This window comes from Cicer arietinum, chromosome 1 (genome assembly GCF_000331145.2).
Source record: "Cicer arietinum cultivar CDC Frontier isolate Library 1 chromosome 1, Cicar.CDCFrontier_v2.0, whole genome shotgun sequence".
Classification (NCBI taxonomy): Eukaryota; Viridiplantae; Streptophyta; class Magnoliopsida; order Fabales; family Fabaceae; genus Cicer; species Cicer arietinum.
This window is the reverse complement of record NC_021160.2, coordinates 4055513-4078542: the sequence shown is the minus strand read 5'-3', so window position 1 is coordinate 4078542 and position 23030 is coordinate 4055513. Positions and strand designations below refer to the sequence as shown.

Sequence of the window (23030 nt, the reverse complement as noted above, 5' to 3'; positions counted from 1 at the left end):
TAAAAATAAAACAATATAAAAAACAATATTTGAAATCAAATTTTGAGTTCGGGAGTCGATTATGCATAGGGAAGGTATTAGCACCCACGACATCCGTTAAAAAAACGTTACCTATAATTAATTGCACAAAACTAATATTAACTTAAATATATTTATTTCTCCTTACTATTAAATATGAATATCAATTGTTTTTTAAATTAAATATGTGCTTAAAAAAAAGAAGAGAAAAAAAATTTTATTAATGTGTTTGACAAGAGTGTGATCTTGCTCCTACGTATCGCTCGGTGTGATGGATAAATCAAAGCTACGTAGTTCTTGGATAGAAAATGCGGATGCATTGATTGCTTTTAAAGAAATTGTGTTTTGTTGTTGATAAAAAAAAGAGTTGTTTTGACGGGAAGAAAAAAAATAATTTCTTTGATTTGAATAATTATTTTGAAGAAAAAAAAAATGAGTTTTAAGACTATCAAGTTGTACAACTCGTGTATCAAAAACTCAAGGAGTAAAAAGATGTCTCATCTAGTTATTCCGTTTAAAAATATCTTATATTATTTTCAATTTTAAAATTGAGTTTTAAAGCCACCAAGTGGTACAACTTGTATTTTAACAACTCAAAGATTAAAAATATGTCACATCTAATTAATCTAATATTTATTTTATTGTAAATGTTTTTTTTAAATAAACAAATACACATAGAGGGAAATAAGCTTCCTTGTTAAGAGAGAGAGTGAGAGAGAACAAACTCACAAAAAAAAGGTCACGAAAGGGGAGTTGCTTGCAGTGGTGGTTCGTCTATGGTCGAAGTTGACGGTGGTGGCTGAGTAAATGCTCTCGAGATAACGCTCGTGGTGGTGGTTCGTCGGAGGTCAAAGTTGACGAATGTGGCTTTGTGGACTCTCTGACGGTAGTGCTCGTGGTGGTGATTTGCGGAGGTCGGTTTGATGATGGTTTCCTAAGGGATTGCAAATGATGATGAAGATGGTGATGTGTGGCTCATGCTCTCTCTAACTTTTCACATTTTAAGAAGATTGTGGTTTTCTTTGTTGATCTTAGAAACAAAGAAGAACTCTATTTTCTCTATTCTAATTTTTTAGAAAAATCAAAACCCTCCTCAAACTAAATTTTGGTTCTCAATTTATAGGCTACAAGGATGAATCGTTGCGTCTAGTAGATAAATTGAGTTCCAATTTTTCTATTGTTTTGCATAAATTATAGAGTGACGATTGAATATGAGACTTCTACTTTTTGGTGGAGTGCAAAATTGATGAAGATGAGACTTCTATTTTTTGATGGAATGCAAAGTTTGATTGAGTGCAAAGTTTGATGAAGATGAGACTTCTATTTTTTAATATAATGCAAAATTGGTGAATATTCAAAATGAGAAAAACATGGAAGCTTAAATGTGGAGGACGAAAACTTGTACTATTTCTACCAAAAACAATATTTTTATTTGTTTGTTAGTTATTGTTACTTTTTATTTATTTTTTATATTTTTATGATTTAAATTGGATACTTTGTTAAAACATGAATGAGAATGTAAGTTCAATTATTGAAGTAGATTTAAGAGTTTAATTTTGATTTTTTTTGAAATTTTTTAATACAATAAAATGTGATCGTAAATATATAAAATTAAAGACATTATTATTACATATTATTTTTTAAAATTTTTTAAATGGTCGAGAACAAAATTAAAGTACTACATATGAGACGATGAAACATGCATATGATATGATACCTGTAAAATCAGTGACCTCGTCAAATTCCAAGAGTGCATCTATGATGAAAAAATAAACTATAGCCAAACTGCAAAATAAGAAATAAACACGAATATATTTAGATGAGCATATTAATACATGTGAATTATGAGAAAAAGAAAATAGAAAAATTAAATGCTCTAAACAACATGAGAATGTAAAATAACTAGCAGCTTTTTGAAAGCTTATTCAGCTATGTATGTATCACATTTTCTTCTTTTCCATTCCAAAATCAAACAAATAATGGAATTTGTCACAAATAATATGTTAGGAAAAAAAAGAGTTAAATTCATAGAAGTTATGAACAAAAGCAGCACACCGGCAGCGTTTTACGAACGAGCTTTTGCTTTTTACGGCAAAGGTGAGTACACTAAAAAGGGATCGAATTCAAGTTTACCTTCGAATGACTTGTCTCGTCCCTTTTGTTAGCAAGAATATGAGGTTAAAAAGTTACTAATCATACAAACAAATGTAACTATTTTTCAATAATGATATGTTGGATTTAATCATACAAACAAATGTAACTATTTTATATGTCGCAATTCAATTTTCATACATGAGGTATATACTTTTCCAAGATAATTACATATTAATGTATAGAATTTTGTTTGCATGATTAGGTATTATTATTTGCTATGGACCAACATGAAATTGTCTTGTATTAACTCCTCCTTATTGAATAGATACATTATCGTATTTATTTGTCAAATATGGTCAAAAATAATTTTAGGTTCGAATAAAGAACACATACAATTTAGTCTAATTTGTTCTTCACTTAAAAAAAAGTGATCAAGAATTATTTGAACCAAAATTCGAATGTATATTTGTTTTATCTCACAAATAAGTGAATTTGTAATTTCATATAAAAAAAAAAAGCAACCTTGTAATTGTTGATAATATATATATATATATATTTTGCTTGATCATTTAAGTTTTTTTATTTGATCGTTTAAAGTTTTTACATTTGTTTGTACTATTAATCTTTAAGATATACTAAATTATACATGCAGTCTTTTAAGTTTGATTTTTTTTGGAATTACTATTATAAAATGTTAATATTTAATTGAAATATTGCAATAAGTTGATAATCCAAGCTAATTTGTGAAAGAAGTTAAAGATATTAATTATGTCGATAGACTTTTATTACATTATTTTTAAACATATACACATATTTAAATTATTGTAGAGAAAATCAAGAACTACAGATCATTAGAAGATTTAATGAATTTTTTTTTGAATGATTAGTATGAAGAACAAATTTATGCATCATTACACGTAGAGTTTTAAATGATCATAAACTTTTAATTGAACTAATATTTATCAAAGTTGAGATAAATGACTAACATTAATGCAAATAAAATGTAACTAAAATTACAAAATCGAAATAAAATAAACTTAAATAGCTTAAGCAATAATTGAGTTAAATTTAAAGAACTATAGATGTAATAATAATAATAATAATAATAATAATAATAATAATAATAATAATAATAATAATAATAATAATAATAATAATAATAATAATAATAATAATAATAATAATAAGTATTACATGGAACTATAAAAATAATTTTCTTATCAATTTAAATACTATAAAATTTTGACTCATAGTCATAAGGTATTTTTATTTGTTTATCTTTATTTATTCATAATAATTGTTTTTAATAAAAAAACACAAGAATAAATTTTCTTTTAACATTCTTTTTCTCTCGTGCTTAAATGGTTACCACTATTTCAACAAAGAAAACCTCATTAACGTCTAAGAGGAAGGTTTAATTGATTTTAGAGTTATCTTTCAACACTTACAAGTGGATCATCGTTAATTGTTCTCCTAGTGGCAATTGCTCCCTTGAAGTTGTGTATTTTTCGCTTCCATTACCATGAAATTGGGATGAGAATTCGCTAGTGACAAAAACATCTTTAATCTTTAATTCGTTTACCTTTCTAACACTTTAACTATGTCAGGTACTTTCGAGTCAGGTACTTTCGACTCATGTACTTTGTAGTTATTTACATGTTTAAAATTCATGTAACTTACTTCCTTCTCTTACAAATCAGTTTTTTTTTTTACTTTCAATTTATTTATTAAAAATGATATTTTTACATAAGGGTAAATCACTTATTCAAATCTTTTATTATTTTGTCTTGAATAATGAGTTACTAAAATATACCAACTTTTTTAGATTTTGAGACTGTTTTTTTTTTCTTCTTCAACTCTCTCTATATTATCTAATATCTGATTTTGTGTAGTCTCCTCCTATTAGCCCTCTAGTTCGCAGATGCCGACCGGTCTCGCAGCGTCATTATCTTCCATGTGATGCTCGTCTCTCCCTCCCATCTCTTATGCAGCCTCCACGCGTTAGTTTCTCATTCAAACTCTCCCTCCTTGCATCTCCATTTTGCAGTCTCTCGCTTATCTATCTCATTTGACATCTACAACGGCCAGTTGTTGTGTCGTCTGTTGGTATTTGTCCTCATACTATCTCAATATACTTCTTGTATTTTCAAGTTAATATTCTTTTCCTCTTCTACTATTTATTAATTATGAATTATTTTAGTTTAAAATTGCAAACTAATAGTAATGTGTGAATTGTTTTTGTGACTTTGTAAATTGTGAACGATTATAGTGTGAGAATTGCGATTGTGAATTTTAGTGTGTGAATCGTGACTTTGTGATTATAAATTGTTTACTATTTTTCTAATTAGTGTAGTGTAAATTTTTGAACGGTTTTACTTTGAGGATGTAAGTTTTAACCTTGAGAATTGTAAACTATTTGTTTGAATGCGTTGTGTAATTAATTTGTATATTTTTTTTGGAGTGATGCAATATTTAAACATAAGAAAATCGGTGTATTTTTCAAGAAAAAAACTTTCGACAAAGATAAAAATTATAAAGCGAATACATTTTATTTGATTGAATTGTGTGAAGCTAAAAAAAAACTATACGACTTTTATGATTTTCAATTATAATATTTTAGTTAATATTTTTCGTTTCTCTAATATTTTATACAAAATCCGTCTTTAAATTTATTATCATAAAAAAATTTAAAAAATATAATTTGACTATTAAAATAATTTATAACTATTATAACAGATTAAATTAATATATATTTTAATAATTTAATAATTAATTTGAATTTTTAACGGAATTTTTAAATTAGATTTTTAAAGAGTAAAATGAGAGTATGCTTTCTCCAAAACCTTTTGTAGCTAAATTTCAGGCTTAAAATCCAGACTGATATAGAAATATTTGCAAAATTACATATATAAGTATTTTGCAAAGGGATAAGTTTAGAAAGCGTTGATCCCGTGGTGCCGACACGAATGAGATAGTTGTGATGTTTAGTGTGCGGGACGTAAACACGTGACACACATTTTGGTTGAAAAAAAAAAAAGACGTGGAACACATGCTCTAATTATTTGATATAGTATTAGTAGGGATATTTTTTATATATAAATTAAAATACATGTGTCTAATTCTAAATCCTAAGACACCGAAACTTCAACGTCTGCGTCTGTCCCTTTCTTTTTCTCTTCCACGCCGAAATTCACTTTTATTTTGCAACTTCATTTCCAGCTACGCCCAATTTGCACCTTATACGATTATATAACATATCATCTTTCACCATACACTTTACACAAATTGGATCACTTCATATCTCTCTCTCTCTCTCTCTAAAGATGAGGAGGAATTGCAACTTGGAACTTTGCCTTTTCCCTCCCTACCATACTTCTGCCAATCGCCACAACCAATGCAATTTGTAATTCATTTTTATTTTATTTTATTTCTTTAATCCCTTTTCATTTTACATTTTAGTATTGAATCAAATATTTGTTAATTTATCCAATAAAGGGTAGAAGAAGAGGATCATAGTGATAAGAGGCTAACAACGCAAAATCAGCAACAACCGCTAACAATTTTCTATGATGGCAAGATTTGTGTTACTGATGTCACCGAGTTTCAGGTAAATTCATTCACTTATGTTTATATCATATATTCTCCGTGCATCGCTTAAGTTTTTATTTTATTTATTTTATTTTATAATATATATATATATATATATATATATATATATATATATATATATATATTATATATATATATATAACGAAAGCAAAATGAATTTATCTCGCTAGTTAGATTAACTACTATTTCTACATAATTTGAATCGGAGTGTCATAGTTAGGCATTAGATTCATGGATCGACAAATGGTTATATATAATCTACAATGATTGAGAAGGTGTAATCTTAGCTTTAGTTGTTTTGGTTTTAATTTGGCTCAACGAGTAAGGGAATTGGTTTCAGTAATTTTCTTTCTTTTTTTTTTCCTCAAAATTCAGTGTTATCACTTTGATCTTCACTATTTTTTTTGTGCTAATTTATTTCAATAACAATATAAAAAACAAGTGTTTTTACTAAGGTACTCCCTCCCTTGTGAGTATTAAATTTCTTTATTTCACACAAATTAAAGAGAAAATATAAATAAAAATAAAATAAAATGACATCAATTTTATTATAAAAAGTGTCCATGAGAGTAACTCAAAAATACAAATACTTTATTTTACTACTTTAAGAAAATTAAACAAGATTAACTATTTTTTAATGCATAATATTTTTGTTTATACTAAGTATTAGATGAGGTCACAAGAAATATAAGAATCATTATATTCATCATTGTAAAGGAGAGAATATTAGTTTGAGAATGATGCACATTATGATTTTTTTTTAACATAGTTAAATCAATAAAAGTTAATATATTTAATTTATATATAAATCAAATACATCAGTATTAGGAAAAGATTAGATAACATAATTAAATGATATAAGAAAAATAATTAACATTACACTAATTTTCAGACAATTTTTTATGTTGTAAATATAGAGCGAATATCCTTATTATTTTATTTATGAAAAATACTAACAAGTACTATTTAAAAATATAAATATAAAGAATTTATATTAAAATTTATTTAAAAATTGTGTATTCGAATTTTTAAAGTTTAAATGTTCTTTTTTAATATAAACTTTTTATTTTATAATCTTAATAAATACTATAAAAATACTTGTTTTTATGATCTTATTGAAAGTTATTTTTTATTAAAAATAGTAAAATTCCACACTTAACAATTATTAAGAGTTTCATGTTAAACATACCCTTTAGTAAAAGATACCAATACCACTAAAATAGTCGTTGCCGACAAGTTGGTGGTTAAAACCTCAAAAAGAAAATTAAGGATATATTGGTACTAACACGAAACAGGGTAGGTGGTGCCCATCTGGAAATATTCCAACGATGGTGTAAAACTTGTACTAAGGTTAATTTAGTTTGGTGTACGTAAAAATATTTTCGACTTTGATGCGAAGCAAGTTTGACAAGTTTGCTTTTGTTCAAACAAATTTGGCAAGTTTCCAAGAAACTTCAAACTTTGACTTTAACAATTGCACGCAATGTGTGTACCAAGTTCTTTATGCATGTTTTTTTATCTACTAAATACTACTACTACTAATCTCAAAATAAATATACTAACGAGTGCCTTATAAAAAGTGTTAGAGAAAATTGATTTGCTTAATTCTTTCAATTTAAAAAAATATTATATTCAGTTCAAAATTTCTATTTATATTGGAACGAATCGTGATTTTATAAGTATGAGGTCAATTATTTCGGATAAGAAAGGCATATATTCTTTGAACTAATGAAAGTTAATGTGAATCACGTGCAGGCCAAATCCATCTTAATGATGGCAAATAAAAAGCTACAAGAAAGTGTGAATACACCAACACCAAGAGGGTCAGAACCATCAACACCAACAATAGTGTATTCTCCTAATCAATTGTATAGCCCAGCAGGCCTAGGCCCAGGCCCACGCCTTTCAATGAAAAGATGTTTGCAGCGGTTTCTACAAAAGAGAAAAAATCGGGTCCTAGAAGCATCTCCATACAATCACTAGTAAAATCAAATTTGTCCTTTTCTATTAGATTAGCCTATTTAGAATTAATTATTTTTTTTTTTTTTTTTTTTAAGCCTTTAAAGGTTTTTTTCCCCCTTTTTTTTTTTTTTTTTTTTAAATTTTTTTTTTTTTTTTTTTTTTTTTATACAATTACTATATTTAATGTTATTGTGAAATATTGAAGGTATATTTGTCCTCCCAAGTACTTCATTTAATTTTCACCAGATTCAAACCTTGACTTTGTAATAGATCTAAAAAGTCATGAGTTTGAATTTGTTTATTTATTAATTGTCAGATTAAAAATTTAATCTGACAGATTTATAAATTTAATAGCTTATTTCTTGTTTAACATGTGTTTTTTGTTTTTATTTCACTCATTACATTGGTTGAGGTTTGACTATTTTAACTCACCATACAAGCAATGTGAACTTTTCAACAATTCCAACACATAAAAAGAGTCTTAGTTTCATTGTGATATCAAACACTTACTAAATGGTCAATGATCAACATCTACAATTAGATAAGTGATAAATTAAATGAATAATACATTAAAAAGGGTTTGAAATTGTTTGTTGTCGAGTCTAATATATAAAGGAAAATAGAAATTTGGTTTAGTGTTTTATCTAATTATTTTTTATAGAAATTTTTATAGGATTATTTGGATAATACTAATACTCCATCAACCAAGTCAATTGGAAAGAGATGAACAAAAGACATAGAAACTACACTATTTATTGATGGTGGAACACACACCAAGTATTGATTTTGTTTTTATATCATTTTGGTATACAATGTCATATTTTGAATGGATAGTAAGTATATTTTCAACGAATGTTAGATTTTGATTCTATATGGATTTTTACATGAAAGATTGTTTAATTTTTTTTTATACAAATATAACTATGTATTATATATTTCAATTTTCACATATATCATGATGCACGAATTAATTTGTATTTCAAACAAATGCTAATTCTTATGCAAACTCAAGAATCATATAGATCTTTGCAATTTTAATTACTGATTTATTCATTTATTCATTATTAAAGTAAAAATTACTGGAATTCTAAATCCTTTATGGTGTAAAACCTTGTTCATGTTTGAAATGATTCTAGAAAAATAGAATTAATTTTGACATGTATAATTGGTTTTTAACATATTCGAGTGTTGTTCTATTTAGTTTCATCTCAATTTTTAATTAAAAAACTTAATGAAAAAATATTTTTGATTACAAAACTCAAATTGGATGAACCCATTAGAGATATACTCTATTTAATCAAAAGGAAGGTAACTCAGATTTTGATTAACAATGAAAAGAAAAACAGAACAGAGATGCATTTAGGTTCTCTTAAAAAAACCAGTGGTCAATAGTGATACATCATGTTTGGCTAATTTTCACTTGTGATTATTAATGCCTCGTACTACTCAGTAACGTTACTTGTTTCCATCTCATCTTTGTTCACAACATTTATTATGCTGACATCTGGAACTAACTTCAGTTACAAAGATGAAAAAATAAATAACATAAATTCAATTCAATTTAATTCATTTAAAATTGAAGTATATTTAAATACTAGCTTCCAAAATTCAAAAACTATAAGCTCACATAGAAAGCATTATTTTAAGGTAAAGATAGATAGGGTACAACCAGAAGCAGATCAATAAAGTTTATTAGGAGGGCCACTCCATTGCACAATAATTATTCACATGTTGAAGTCAAGGTTTATTATCCATCCCCACCAAAGGAATTATAATTTGTGCAGAGAAAAACAAAATTTAAAATAAAAAAATATGATAATATAACTTTACAAAATAGATTATGTGAATTTTTGTTTCATGGTGAGATGTAAAATTATAAAATTATATTGATTTATCGTATGAATTCAAATAAATATAGACCGTAACTTGTAAAAAAACAAATGGTAGTTTTTTATATGTAATTTAGAGTGTTTAATTTTGCATATAATTTTAGTTAAAAATGATATCAATAAAACATAATTTATCAATTTTATTTAAAAACAATCAAACATATATTGAAATCAATTTTATAATTTCAAAATCAAATTTGGTTGCTCTAAAGATAGACCGAAATACAAATTTAATCCCTAGAAACATGATATAATTAGGAATCAATGTAGAGAGTTAAACATAGATAAATTATTTTCCCACCATTTAACAGTAGTTCTCATTGTGTTAAAAGTTTGCAAGTTGAAGGTAAAAAATGGAATTACTTAAAAGATTCTCTGTGTATGACTGTATACTAAAACAAGTATTGAAAGAGTGCATCTTTTAGTAGTTTGGCAGGAACAAGGGTGGTTGCAGCTAGCAGCATGCTCATTAGTATCTCAGAAACCGACAGTCCTTTTACTCTTTCTAAAAGGCTGTTACAGACAACAACACTCGGTGATAGGACTTGTGATTTGTGACATATCCTATCCCAAAATATACATAAATCAAATGCAAAACTCCAAAATATGTGAATCTTTTTCTTTCACCATTGCATGAATAATACAGTCCTATTAATTCAACCCACTACTCATCTGCCACCAAGCATTACCAATGCATCGAATTAATTACTCCCTCCATATCATAATCAGATGAATTATTTTATTAAATCACTAATACATTTTTTAATATTATCGATGTAAATTATAATAATATTTTAAAATTAATTTTATATATAATAATTATTTAATAATAGTATAAAAAAATTAAACTTATATTAAAAACTGTGAAACAGAAGTAGTATCTACTTTTGAATAGTAATAATAACCTTGTTGTTAAATATAAAATCATTTTGAGAAATTTGTGTGTTCTTTCCATTTTAAGATTATTTTTCAATTTTCAACTACATTACTTTTTTTTATATCAATAAACCCGTAAGTATTTTATATTTTTTTTAATCAACAATAAATAATATAATTATAATATTAATTTAGTCACTCTCTTTTAAAGGAGAAAATTATGAAACAATATAAATTTTTAACAAATATAATTACTATTAATCTCTGTTATTCTTGTAACCTGATTTTACAGGTCCCATAATGTGCACACTTCTTTAAAAAATTATTACTCACTAATTTCCAATACAAAATAATATATAGTACTAGTAAAATGTCTTTGCACTTATTTTTTATTTATTCACTATCCACTACATATTTGCAAATACTTTTATCATAAATAAGGGTAATATGAAAAAGAGGTAATAAATATTATATTGAAATTATAAAATAGAAAAATATTTCAAATGAGTCACATAAGGAGACCTATGAATTTGAATTATATAAAATGTGATGATATCTTATCAAATGCATCTCAAATGTTCGATTAAGATGAGACGAATTAGATTTTATAACAGCACACAACTTGAATACTGAAACGTAGAGTGTAATATTTCTATGGACATCAATCACCAATAATAACATTTACCTATAAAAGCCCTTTAATGATATAAAGTTTTAATAGCCAAATATATATAGATATGATCATGAGTAAATCATCATTTTATAAAAATACATTCCTAAGTTTCACAAACACAAATTAAGTAAACTAAACATAAAACTTAAAACCAATGTAAAAAACATGACTTGTAGATCCACATATGCTGCACTTGAACTTATGTTGCTTTTGGTCCATGATGGCTTTATTCCAGCTGGATCTTCATCAAAAGATTTGTCCTTAATGTGTCTCAATCCAACACAAGATGAAACTTCCAAGTATGAAGAGAGATTCTTGTTGTTTGCCTCATCACTTATACAAAGTTCATCATTTCCTCTTACATCTAACCTCTTACCAAGCTTTCCAATGAACTCATTTGGAAAATGTAGAACTCCATCCAACTTGTTATAGCTAATGTTAAGTTGATCTAAGTTTGGTAACAATGCTAGATTTTCTGGAACATTTCCACTGAGACTATTGTTATCTAAGGATAGTGCTGAAAGGTTCTTCAAGAAAGTGAAAAAAGTTGGTATGGAACCAACTAATCCACACCTAGAAAAGCTCAATGATTTGAGATTCCAAAGGTTTCCTATAAAATGTGGTATCATAGCTTTGATGGGGTTGTCATCAATGATTAAATATTCTAAAAGTTCCAAACTTGATAAAGTTTCAGGAATTGGGCCAATAATAAAATTATGACTAAGATCAAGCAAAACTAACCTCTTGAGATTTTTTAGCTCATGAGGTATTTTTCCACTAAGCTTGTTTGAGCTCAAATCCATCTTTTGAAGAAGTTGAAGTTGTCCAATAGAGTAAGGTAGAATCCCTTCAATTTGATTCCAACTAAGGTCCAAAATGGTCAAACTTTTTAAACTTCCAATTTCAGAGGGGATTGGACCAATGAAATTATTATAACTTAAATCAAGTTGTTCCAAATAAGCCAAATTTCCAATCTCTCTTGGGATGCTTCCCTTTAAGCTATTTTGTGACAAACTCAAGACTCTAAGATTAGTAACATTACCTAAACTTGAAGGTATTTCTCCATAGAGTTTTGTGTTAGATTGCAAAGCAAGGTGTTCTAAGGAAGAAAAAGTACCAAACAAAGTTGATGGTAATGTGACATGTGAAGCAACAAAACAGTTGAAAATTGAAAGTGTTTTCAAAAAAGTGAGTTTCAAAAGTGATTTTGACAAATAAGCAGAGGTTTTACAAGGTGGTGAGATTATATCAGGACCAATGTGAATCTTTGTGACATGAAAGATTGGATTTTGAGTGTCACTACTTACTTCACACTCAATTCCTGGCCATGGTGTATCAGTACATGGTTGAGGATGTGTTTGTGACCAATCAGGTTCATCCAAAAGTGCTTCCATCACTTCAAACAATCCTAATAACTCTTTCTCTTCCATCATCACAATTTCTTCTTCTCCTTGTGCATTGCTTCTTCTCATTGTAAACAAAAGAAACATAACAAAGATAAGACTTAGAGACAAAAAAGAAGAAGACATTTGAGTTGACTAGAACAAACAATAACCTTAATCTTAAACAAACAAACTTAATCTAAGACAAACAACAAAATGGAATTGTGAAATTCTTTGGTTTTGAGATAATTGAAAAGGGTAAGATCCACTTTCTTAAATTGTGGTGATGGCAAAGGAGAAGAATGTAAAGGTAAATTCTAAGCATCTAAATTTTTTTTTGTGTCAGAAGTGAAAGGCTGCAAAGAAAAAAATATAAACAAAAGTGTCGAGTTAAAGTTGCTATAAATTGAGAATGTGATTATGACTGTGAAAGTTTTGCATGGAAAAGGGTGTGAGAGAGTGTAAGACAAAAATGGTTGCTATAAGAGGCAATACATGTTTCCAGAACAGTTATATTATATTGTTAATTCTGATAAATGTAGCACTGATAAGACATGACTTTGTTAGCATGTGACAAAGTATTATAGGGATGATTCAACCAACAAATACATTCTTTCTCAGTTCAATCCATCAACTCATGCATAGTTTTTTTCTTCAGTTTCTTGAAATATTTGTCCTTTACTCATTCCCCAGTTCCTAGTGTACTCATGTGATTGTGAACTATTGCTAGCTTCTTCTACACTATTATATGTTTCTTCACTTTTATTCACTTCAAGTTGGGTCATGGGTCCCGAATATGGTTTCATTGAATTAAGAGTAATTATATAGTTGAGTTATATATTTCATCTTATTCTATAATTTTAAAATATTAAGTATATAAATTCTTTCAATCAATGTTAAATATCTGTTTTTTTTCTTTCAATTTGAGACTTTAATTTGTACTTGATATATGATCAACATATTTCTCTCAATGTGAGTCCATGTATTTATTTGGGTATATTGACTGAAATTTTATTCATTCACTCACATTTCCACCATCGTTAGAATGAAGAAGTTGGTTATATCAAACATTTATAGATATCACTATTTGGTCGTAAGATTGATTGAAGGTCATCATAATATTTAATTAAAAAAAACTATACAAGGGAATCGTAGATCATATTTTACTTCAAAATTTTAATACTTCGTTTCAGAGTTTTGAGATAACTAACATATGGAAGATGGTGACTTTGGAGATGGAAAAAATAGAAAAATTGAGAGAAAATTTTCACTTTTATTTAAAAAATAATTAAAAAAAAATTTTATGATTAATATATTTTTAATTTTAAGAAAATTATAACATTAACATAATTTGAAGAATTTATAATGTAAATTTCAGTGTAATTAAATGCTCATTTAGATGTCAAATCACATTTGATAATGTATGGCACTTCCTCCTTCCAAAGTGCAACCAAACAAGTAGTTACTCTATATCCACAAGCTTGCTGGTTTGTCACTCTCTTCATAATTCATAACATGTTCCGGAGAAAGGGACTGCTCATGACCAAGAGCATTCGAAATATCAATATCTATAGCTTCAATCAATATCTTCATCCTAATAGTTGTATGTATCCTTCTCTATTAAAAATGATGAGTTTTGAAATAGAATATAGTTTCTTTTGACAATTATCTATCTTAAAACTACTCGAAAGTTGTGAAACTTACAAGACCCTACATCTCCTTACCAATTGTTGGAACATATATCATCATAAAATATAAGCAAAAATATAGTTAAAAAGTTTATTTACTAATTAAAAATTAAAATTGTATACATCAATTTTTCAATTACTATTTTTGTTTATATTTCATTTTAGTGTAGTAGTTATTTATCAAATCATAAATACTCAAGATTAAAACAAAAAATCATGTGATTTTTTTTAAGTGATTACGTATCACTAAAATAACTTTGCCTTAATTAAAGTTTTGATCCCCTATTTTTATCAATTCACCGAATGGATCTCTCTATTTAAAATTTCAACAATTTTTGTCTCTCTTTTATATTTTTGAAATAAAAAATGACGATTTAATATATTTTAAATGTTGTGACATATGATCTCATGATATAAAATCATTTAAATACATTACTTATGCATATGTCATTAATTAAATTATAAAAATGAATAATTTCAGAAATTGAAACTGAAGTTTTATATGATTTTATTGCAATTTAATGTGTGTTAGACATTTTACATCATCGTATCATATATCACGTTATTTAAAATATGTCATGTTAAAAAAATTTAGCTAAAAAATTAAAAGAAATTATCAAAACAATAAGATTTTAAAATATGGAGATTAATTTCGTAAATTAGTGAAAATAAGAAATTAAAACTACAATTAAATTAATAATTTTTAGTCATAGTCATTTATGTATTGTTAAAATTTAGTATTTTCACTTTTTCATTTTAAATTTTTTCTCACTTGATAGAGAACATAAAATGGTAATTAATTATTACAAAAATTTAGGCTAACAAGTGCTCTATGCCCTAAAGACACTTTTAAAGGATGAAAAAAAATATTGACTTGAAAAACACCTTTTTTAGATTGTTTAAATTTTAAGTACACAAATTCTAATAAAATAATCTATATTTAATTGTCTAGCAAGTGTTTCAAGAACAGTCACTAACATTTTTATAGAAAAAAAACAAATTTAAAGTTTCTATTAAATGATTACGATACTTTTTTTTTTTGTTACAAATGATTAAGGTATCTACATGATTTTTTTTGAAACTTCTATACAAGATCTCATATTCTGAATTTTATAGATGAAAATAATGTGATTGAATGAGAAGACTTCGTTAAAGATAATAGTCGGTTACTTCTAAGAATAATTTGCACCAATAACAAAGACATTTCAACTTGAATCTAAGTTGTGATAATATCCCTAAAACAAATCTAATTAAGTTCACAGGGATTTCTATTTGAGTCTAAACCTTCATAAGCATTTGAGTCTAAACCTTCATAAGCATCAATGAACTCACAATTTTAATCTCACACAAAAAACAATTTATATGTAATTTTTATTACAATTAAGTTATTTGAATATTCAAGTCCTAACAAATTTTATATGCAAATTAAAAATAATCACATTTTTTGGCTATTGATTACTTTATGTGATTTTCATAATTAAAATAATATCAATGTATTTAAATTTTAAAACCATAATTAGTGATATGTAAATCAAGTCTAACTTAGATATTAATTCTTTAATCAAAAAATATCTTTGCTAATGTACTTAGAACATAATAAATTCATGTTAATTTAGACGCAAACCCAAAATCATGCATCCATGTTTCCATGAGTAGTAAGCATCAATGAAAGTGATGAAACAACGAAACTCCCATTTTTTTTTTTGATGTCCTTGGTGTGTTCCTCTTGTAACTATGAAGTCTTGTTAAACAAGGTTTTATAATGCATGCATAATCTTTAGGTGATTTGATCACGCAACAAAGATATCACTAACCAATTGCAAATTGACAACCCTTTTTCCAATTCTTGTTATTCCTAACATTGTCGTAATAATTATAATAAATTATATTTAGTACTAACAATATGACAAAGTTCATCATTCAATCAAATTAAGGACCACTAAAATAAAGCCTATCAAACATTTTCAAAATTGGGACAAGAATGTATTAGTAGCTCATTAGGAGCTAGTAGGGGCAACTCATTAATTTTGACTTGATTCACCGAACTATATTTAATATGATATATTTTTTAGAAAAATATTTAATTAAAAAAGATTAAGTTTCGAGAAATCTAGAAGTCTATTTATTTTCTTTTAATTTTTATTAATTAAAATTTGAATTTATTTTAAATTACTAACAAATAGATTTTTTTACATAGGTAATAAAGAGATGAAAAACTTATATAATGCATAATTATCACAGAAAAAAAAAATGAAAGACAAACTTGAAAGAATGTGTTTTCAAAATATTCTAAGTCCTCTTATTTTTATTAATTGAACTATTAAATTGAAAATAAAAACAAAAAACTTAAAAAAGTAAAAATGAACCCTAATTTGTCTTTTAGCATTAAAAAGTTGCTGTGTTTTACTTTTCCTTTTTATCTAAATCTTTCAGCATTAAAAAGTTACATGGATCACCAACTTATTTTGATTAAGGTGAGAAAGACTGATTAAGAAACAAAACTTCAGCTAATCTTTGACAAATTTCAATTTTGAGATCTTATTTTAAAGATATGTATGCCACACAATCTAATGTCACCATCTTAGAATTTGTCATAAGTATATTTAAACTTTGTTATAATAAGTATATTTAAGTAAACTTTGTTATAAGTATATTTAAGATGGTGACATAAAAGGATATTTGCCACGCAAGCAGTAAATGACCACAAACACGGGAGGCGGCACAAGTGGTTGGGTTTCTGATTTGCGGGTCATGCTAATGTTTTCCCATTTTTTTTTAAAATCATAAATATTAATAATAATTGAATTTAATAATATTGAATTTTGACAGTTGAATTAAGATTTAAAGAGTGAGATCAATGACTTTTTATTTTGGTGTTTAAGTGGATCTCCCATGTACATCTCATATAATTTTTTAATATAATTAAAAAGCACAATATTTCTGCAATTCATTTTCTTGTAACTCTATATTATTGCATTTCAATAAAATTAATTTAATTTAAAAAAATTATTAAATGCAAAAAGAAAGGAGAGAAAAAATATTCTACTAAATACCACAATTTTTACAATAGAGGTGTTTATTTAGTATTTTAAAATTTTAACTGATTAAATATATTAATCTTTATTGATTCACTTCTATTTATAAATTGAAATGAAAGAAGGATGTGTGTTAAATTATTGTGTCTCACATAAATGAAAAAAATTGTTGAATAATTAGTTTAAGACCCATAAACACAATTATTATAAAAAATAAAAAGACCCACATACACAATTGTATTAATTAATTTATGCAAGATTAACAAGAGTTTGGCATAATTTTTGTAAATGATTGCTTGGCTTTTGGTCATGTGATTTCGGGATTTATTTGTCATGATTCAACAATAAAGAAAGATACACAAAACGAGCAAGACAACATCAATCGTCAGTCATCTCTTAATTAAATTCTTAATCATTCAGATTAATTTTTTTTTTTTAAGATACAAAAATATAAGATGAATCCTAAAATTGTGTTTCAATCGTACAAGTGTGCGTAGTGTTGAGGATATGAAAGTCACACATGTTCTACATTTGGTTCAATCACAAGCCTTGTTTCTCTTTCAGCTCAGCCACAACTACAAGCTGATGAAAGTTCCAGAACATGGCATTTAATTGGTAAAAATAGACTGGAATATTTAATGCTGATCAGTTTTTTGTTCTCTATATTTTCCTTGGAAGAAACTAAATGCAAAATTTGTGGGTGTTTTTTTTTAAATTTTTTTTTTTAAATAAAATGATAAATTTTAATATAATTAATTGATACAACTTTGATGTTTTGAATTTGAATCTGAAATAAGATGTTCAACCTAACTTGTCAATTGAACTAAGATTTAAGAATTTTGTGTATGTTCTCTGAATTATAAGATTTCCCGCATATTAAACTAAAGTTTTATCAATACAATTTAAATTCTTCATATAAAAAAAAAATCTTAGATAATTTTTTATGTAATTATATTATTGAAAATTAAATTTGTGTGAAAGAGTTTAACGGTGAAACTTATAAATGTGAAAAAGATGAGTATTATAAATTTGAAACTTCTATTTTCAACATATCTAATAATTTTTTATTATCTCATGTTTAATTTTTCTTAATAGTAAGAAATCTAATAACAAAACACTTACACTAATTATAGAGAAAGAGAATCTTAAATTTTACATCACAATTCAATTTATCCAATGTAATAATTGTAGAGAAAGAAAATCTTAAATTTAATCTCACATTTTAATTTATCAAATGTCTATGCAATTACCCTAAAATTACATAAAATATAATCTTAATTTATAAGATAAATCCCATGCCATTCTTAATTTATAAGATAAATCCCATGCCATTGTAATCACAACTTCATCTCAATAACTTATAAAATTAACTTTTCAGCTTGACGTGTAGAAATTTAGGTTTGGTAACCTTGTTGGCACATGAATGTGTTTGAGGAATTATTAAATTGATTTTTTTTATCAAATATCTGACCATCATTAGAGCTGAATGAAGACTTTGTGTACACTTTGCTCCTAGATTGAGCAATACCAAATTTTCATGACGTTTAGGATATTTTATTATGTAAAATAATTTAGAGAAAACAGAATCCTAAGGTAGCAAATTAAATAACCAGAGACCCCTAAAAGTAACTTGTAATCATGCTCCAACTACATATACATATAAATTATCTTCCTTGTGATTTTCTTTTTGTTATAATTAATTACCACATTCATTTGCATAACACAACTAAATAATTAAGATATTTGTATGTGACATATCATGTGGTCTAGCTGTAGGAAAATTCCAACAAATACTGCTGAAGCAATTAGATATGTTCAACTCATCAAACACATCATAAAGTTTTAATTATTCACCATGTTATATAGCTGTCATATTTTTATTCAATCTTCAATTCATTGGAACATTATTCAAATAATTTGAGAAGAAAAACTTGCCACGAGAGAGAGATTGAGAGGAGGGTATATTTGTAAATGTAGGTTATCAATCATTTGATACTCAATCAAATAAAATAATCATCAATAAAGCACATATATATAGGCTCTAATTGATTCAATATTTACAACTCCCACAAAATCTCAATCTTCATAGATACACACACTCTCATAATTAATCAATCTTCTAGCCTTTATAATTAGCATGGCCAAACCACCATATCTAGAGGAAGATTGTATGAAAAAAAACAAAATAAAAAATCATAGTACAAACAATAAGGCAAAGATTAATTTATCTTTCTTTGCTTCTATCTTCTCCCTTTTTATCTACATGTGTATCTTTTATATCTTTAATCTCTCCCCTTATACACTTTTAAACAACAACATATTTTGGTTTTTCATGTCAAATACTCTAATCCTCATCATAGCTGCTGACTATGAAGCATTCTCTTCATCAAAACAAAAACAAGATCTCCATCAAGAATATGCAAACCATAGTCAAACAATTACAAATCATGCTTCAATATCATCAACATATGATGAACAAGTTGATAAACAATGCATTACTCCAAAGCGAGACGAGAAAGACACAATCTCCTATCAGATTGTTAAACACTCAAACGCTCATAACTTTCTTTATACTCGATCGTTTTCAACACCGTTTGTTGCAATTCCCGAACGAGTGTTGGAAATTGAGGTAGAAAATCAACCAAAGAAAAGTACTATTGATTGTGCTAATGAGAAGAAGCCAAAAACACTTGATTTGCAAGTAGGTGATGATGATAAAGAGAAAGCAACATTATTTCCTACAAGATCAATGTACCGAAGAAGTAAATCTTATAGACACAATAGAGACAAGCATGTTGTGATTGATGAAACGAAGAAATCAGTGAGAAGGTTAGAGTCAATGAAGATAGAACCAAAAGTGCTAGAAGAAGAAAATGAGTTTTCTAAGATGACAAATGAGGATCTTAATAAGAGGGTGGAAGAGTTTATTCAGAAATTCAATAAGCAGATTAGACTTCAGGCATCAACTATAAATCAATATTAATGTCTAATAAATTTATAAAGTATTTTCATTGTACTACCATAATCTAAAATATAACTAAAAATTAGTCAACAAAATTGATATGTTTAAATCAATCTTCTTTAACGAATTTTTGCTTATATTTTATATGGATGAAATAATTTAGAATAAAATATTATTCCAAAGTTTTCTTGTCTTGTACCTATTGTACTTTGTTTAAATGTTGCATTGCTAACCAAGTTATTAGTCCTATCTTTTTCTCACAGTATGCCTCTTGTTTGTTTATTTTGGATTTTGTGTACCATCGTGTCCCCTTTCCTCTTTTTTTTTCTCCCATAGATACCCAAAATTTGAAAGATTTATTGAATGAAAAAAATAAAATAAAAACATATTCATCAAAAAATTAACGAATGAATTTGTGATTTTATGAGTCGTCTTTGAATGAACCATATCAACTATAATTTTGAAAATAATCTCCAAAATTTAGAGATGCTAGTAGCAAGTCTTGTAATTGTCACAAAATCGAATGTATATATATAATATTTTTTTAAGGTAGAAATTAAAGTGTAAAAACATGTTTTTTTAATAATAATAAAAAAAATTAATTTTACTTTTTGTTGATATTTAAAAAAAAACAATTCTCGTGTATATAAGTATTATATATTTGATCATATAATATAGTTTGTAAATTAGTATTTTTACATTTTCATAATAATTTAAACCTTGATATTTGACGTTTTTACTCCTTCAACTTTTAATTGAGATGAGTTGACCTATTTATGATTGGCATTTAAGTGGTATTTGCATTGAAGTAATTTTATGAACACAATTTGGAAGCAATTGGTAGAAAGTGATCCTTTGCAGGTGCAGCTTTCTCATTGCAGCGCATCATAATATAGACAAAGTATTGGTCGGTTCAAATGTAACATTGATTGACACTTCTTTTTTAGCTCATCAAACCCAAGTGGGGATTGGGATTTGTTTGAGATATGACAATTAGCAACTTATATAAAAAAAAAAGTTATATCATATGAAAATTATATTCATTTTTTTTGTTAAAGTAAAGAGAATATTTATTTTGAAAAGATAGTTTCGTAATCTAATAAGAAAACAATTTTTTTTTGTTAATGTCAGATATTAACAAATTAACTATTTCAAGTTGAATAAATATAGCATTTTATTGAGGGTATGTGTTCTTTTGTTTATTCGATTTAAATTTAGTTCAACGACAAAATTTACATGTTAGTCAATAAAAACAATAAAAAATAATAAATAAAATATAAATTTATATAAGTTTATATAGTTATAAATTTAATTTTTAGTATAAATTACACCGATTATTTCAATTGTCAGTCTCATGATAAGATTGAAATTGTTATTCCTTTGAGGTAGTAAATGAAAATTGAAAGTTAAAATAAAAATGAAAAAATATCACTTATTAAAATATAACGTGAAAGAAATTAATTATACATGAGTGAAACTTATTAGTCTAATATAATTAAAACATAAAACAAAGTTAATAAAAAGCTTGGAACACTTTTGTTGGAGTATGAACTTCATATTTTATCTTTTAACAAATTATCTTATATATAACAATATTTTAATTATTTAATTAGTGATAAATATTTGTCTCGTATATTCTTATATAGTAAATTATAGTTATTGTGTTATAACATCTTATATATTTTTTATGCTTTTAACGACAAACATTTGTTATGTGTATAATTTATACATCAAATTATATTGAATGTACTATAATTTTACATAAATTTTTGTTTGTAAGATATTCAAGAGATAAATTATAACGAAATACACATTTATCTTTTAATTAATCGGTGTCAAATATTTTTTTTATGTATATTTCTCTCTTAACTAATTATTTCATAAATGATCATCTTTTAACTAATTGATTAATGAGCAATATTTGTCCCGTGAATGATTTGCAAAGTAAATTATAATTAGTTGTGATAATTTTCTATACACTTTTTTCACTCAATTTACAAACAATTTTTTCACGTTATATGCCACAATAACAAATATGTCTCGTGTTTAGTTTATACTACGAGTTTTAAATAATTAACTATGATAAATATTAATCTTGTGTGATTTCTATCGTAAATTATAATTAGTGTATTATATACTTATTTAAGTCGTATTTTACTAGAGAAATATGCTCCTCAAAGAACGGATACATGTTAAACTTATTTATAGTTTATTTATTAAATAGTATTTTTCTATAACTCTCTCTTATGTAGTATATAGATATTAAAGAAGCACACAGAGAATCAAATACATATTCATCTCTTAAATAATTGAATTGTAAGTTACTATGTTTTAGCTAATTGATTAGTAATAAATATTTGTGTATCATAGATTATCAATAGTGTATTATAATTTTTTGCAGTTTAATTTATAAGATATTCAAGAGACACACTAATAATCAAATATATATTTTTCTCTTAACTAATTGGTCAGTGAATTACCGCCACTTAAATAATTTATAGTGATTAAATTTTTTTTAATGTATGATTTGTACAATAAATTGTAATCAGCATGATCAGTGGCGGATCTTGCACAAAATATTTAGGGGAGCGACAAATATTAACTGAAATATTATAATTGAATTTTTTTAAAGTCATATAGTTTTTTTAGAGTATCACACAATTCATACATAGTAGACAAGTTGAAAAAAAATTAGAATTTCAATTTTCACAAGTCACACAATTTTCACAAATCACAAAATTCACACAATTCAATCAAATAAAATATATTCATTTTATAATTTTCATCTTTGTCAAAAAATTTCTTCTTAAAAAATGCATAAATTTTTTTATGTTTAATATAT

The 23030-nt window shown here is 26.0% G+C and overlaps 3 protein-coding genes across 3 annotated transcripts; 2 read left to right on the top strand and 1 right to left on the bottom strand.

The window, feature by feature from the left end:
• Window positions 1-5231: 5231 nt before the first annotated feature.
• Window positions 5232-7844, top strand: LOC101492009 (protein TIFY 5A). Its single transcript, XM_004486229.4, has 3 exons — window positions 5232-5515; window positions 5608-5719; window positions 7477-7844. The coding sequence occupies exons 1-3, from the start codon at window positions 5436-5438 to the stop codon at window positions 7702-7704; spliced, it is 420 nt and encodes a 139-aa protein (XP_004486286.1). The 5' UTR covers window positions 5232-5435; the 3' UTR covers window positions 7705-7844.
• Window positions 7845-11155: 3311 nt separating this feature from the next.
• LOC101491695 (uncharacterized) lies at window positions 11156-13220 on the bottom strand. The gene has a single exon (XM_012716468.3). It carries the CDS (start codon window positions 12648-12650, stop codon window positions 11232-11234), a length of 1419 nt encoding a protein of 472 aa, XP_012571922.1. The 5' UTR covers window positions 12651-13220; the 3' UTR covers window positions 11156-11231.
• Window positions 13221-19275: 6055 nt separating this feature from the next.
• Window positions 19276-20448, top strand: LOC101511365 (uncharacterized). Its single transcript, XM_004485958.3, has one exon. The coding sequence runs from the start codon at window positions 19364-19366 to the stop codon at window positions 20207-20209; it is 846 nt and encodes a 281-aa protein (XP_004486015.1). The 5' UTR covers window positions 19276-19363; the 3' UTR covers window positions 20210-20448.
• The last annotated feature ends 2582 nt before the right edge of the window (window positions 20449-23030 follow it).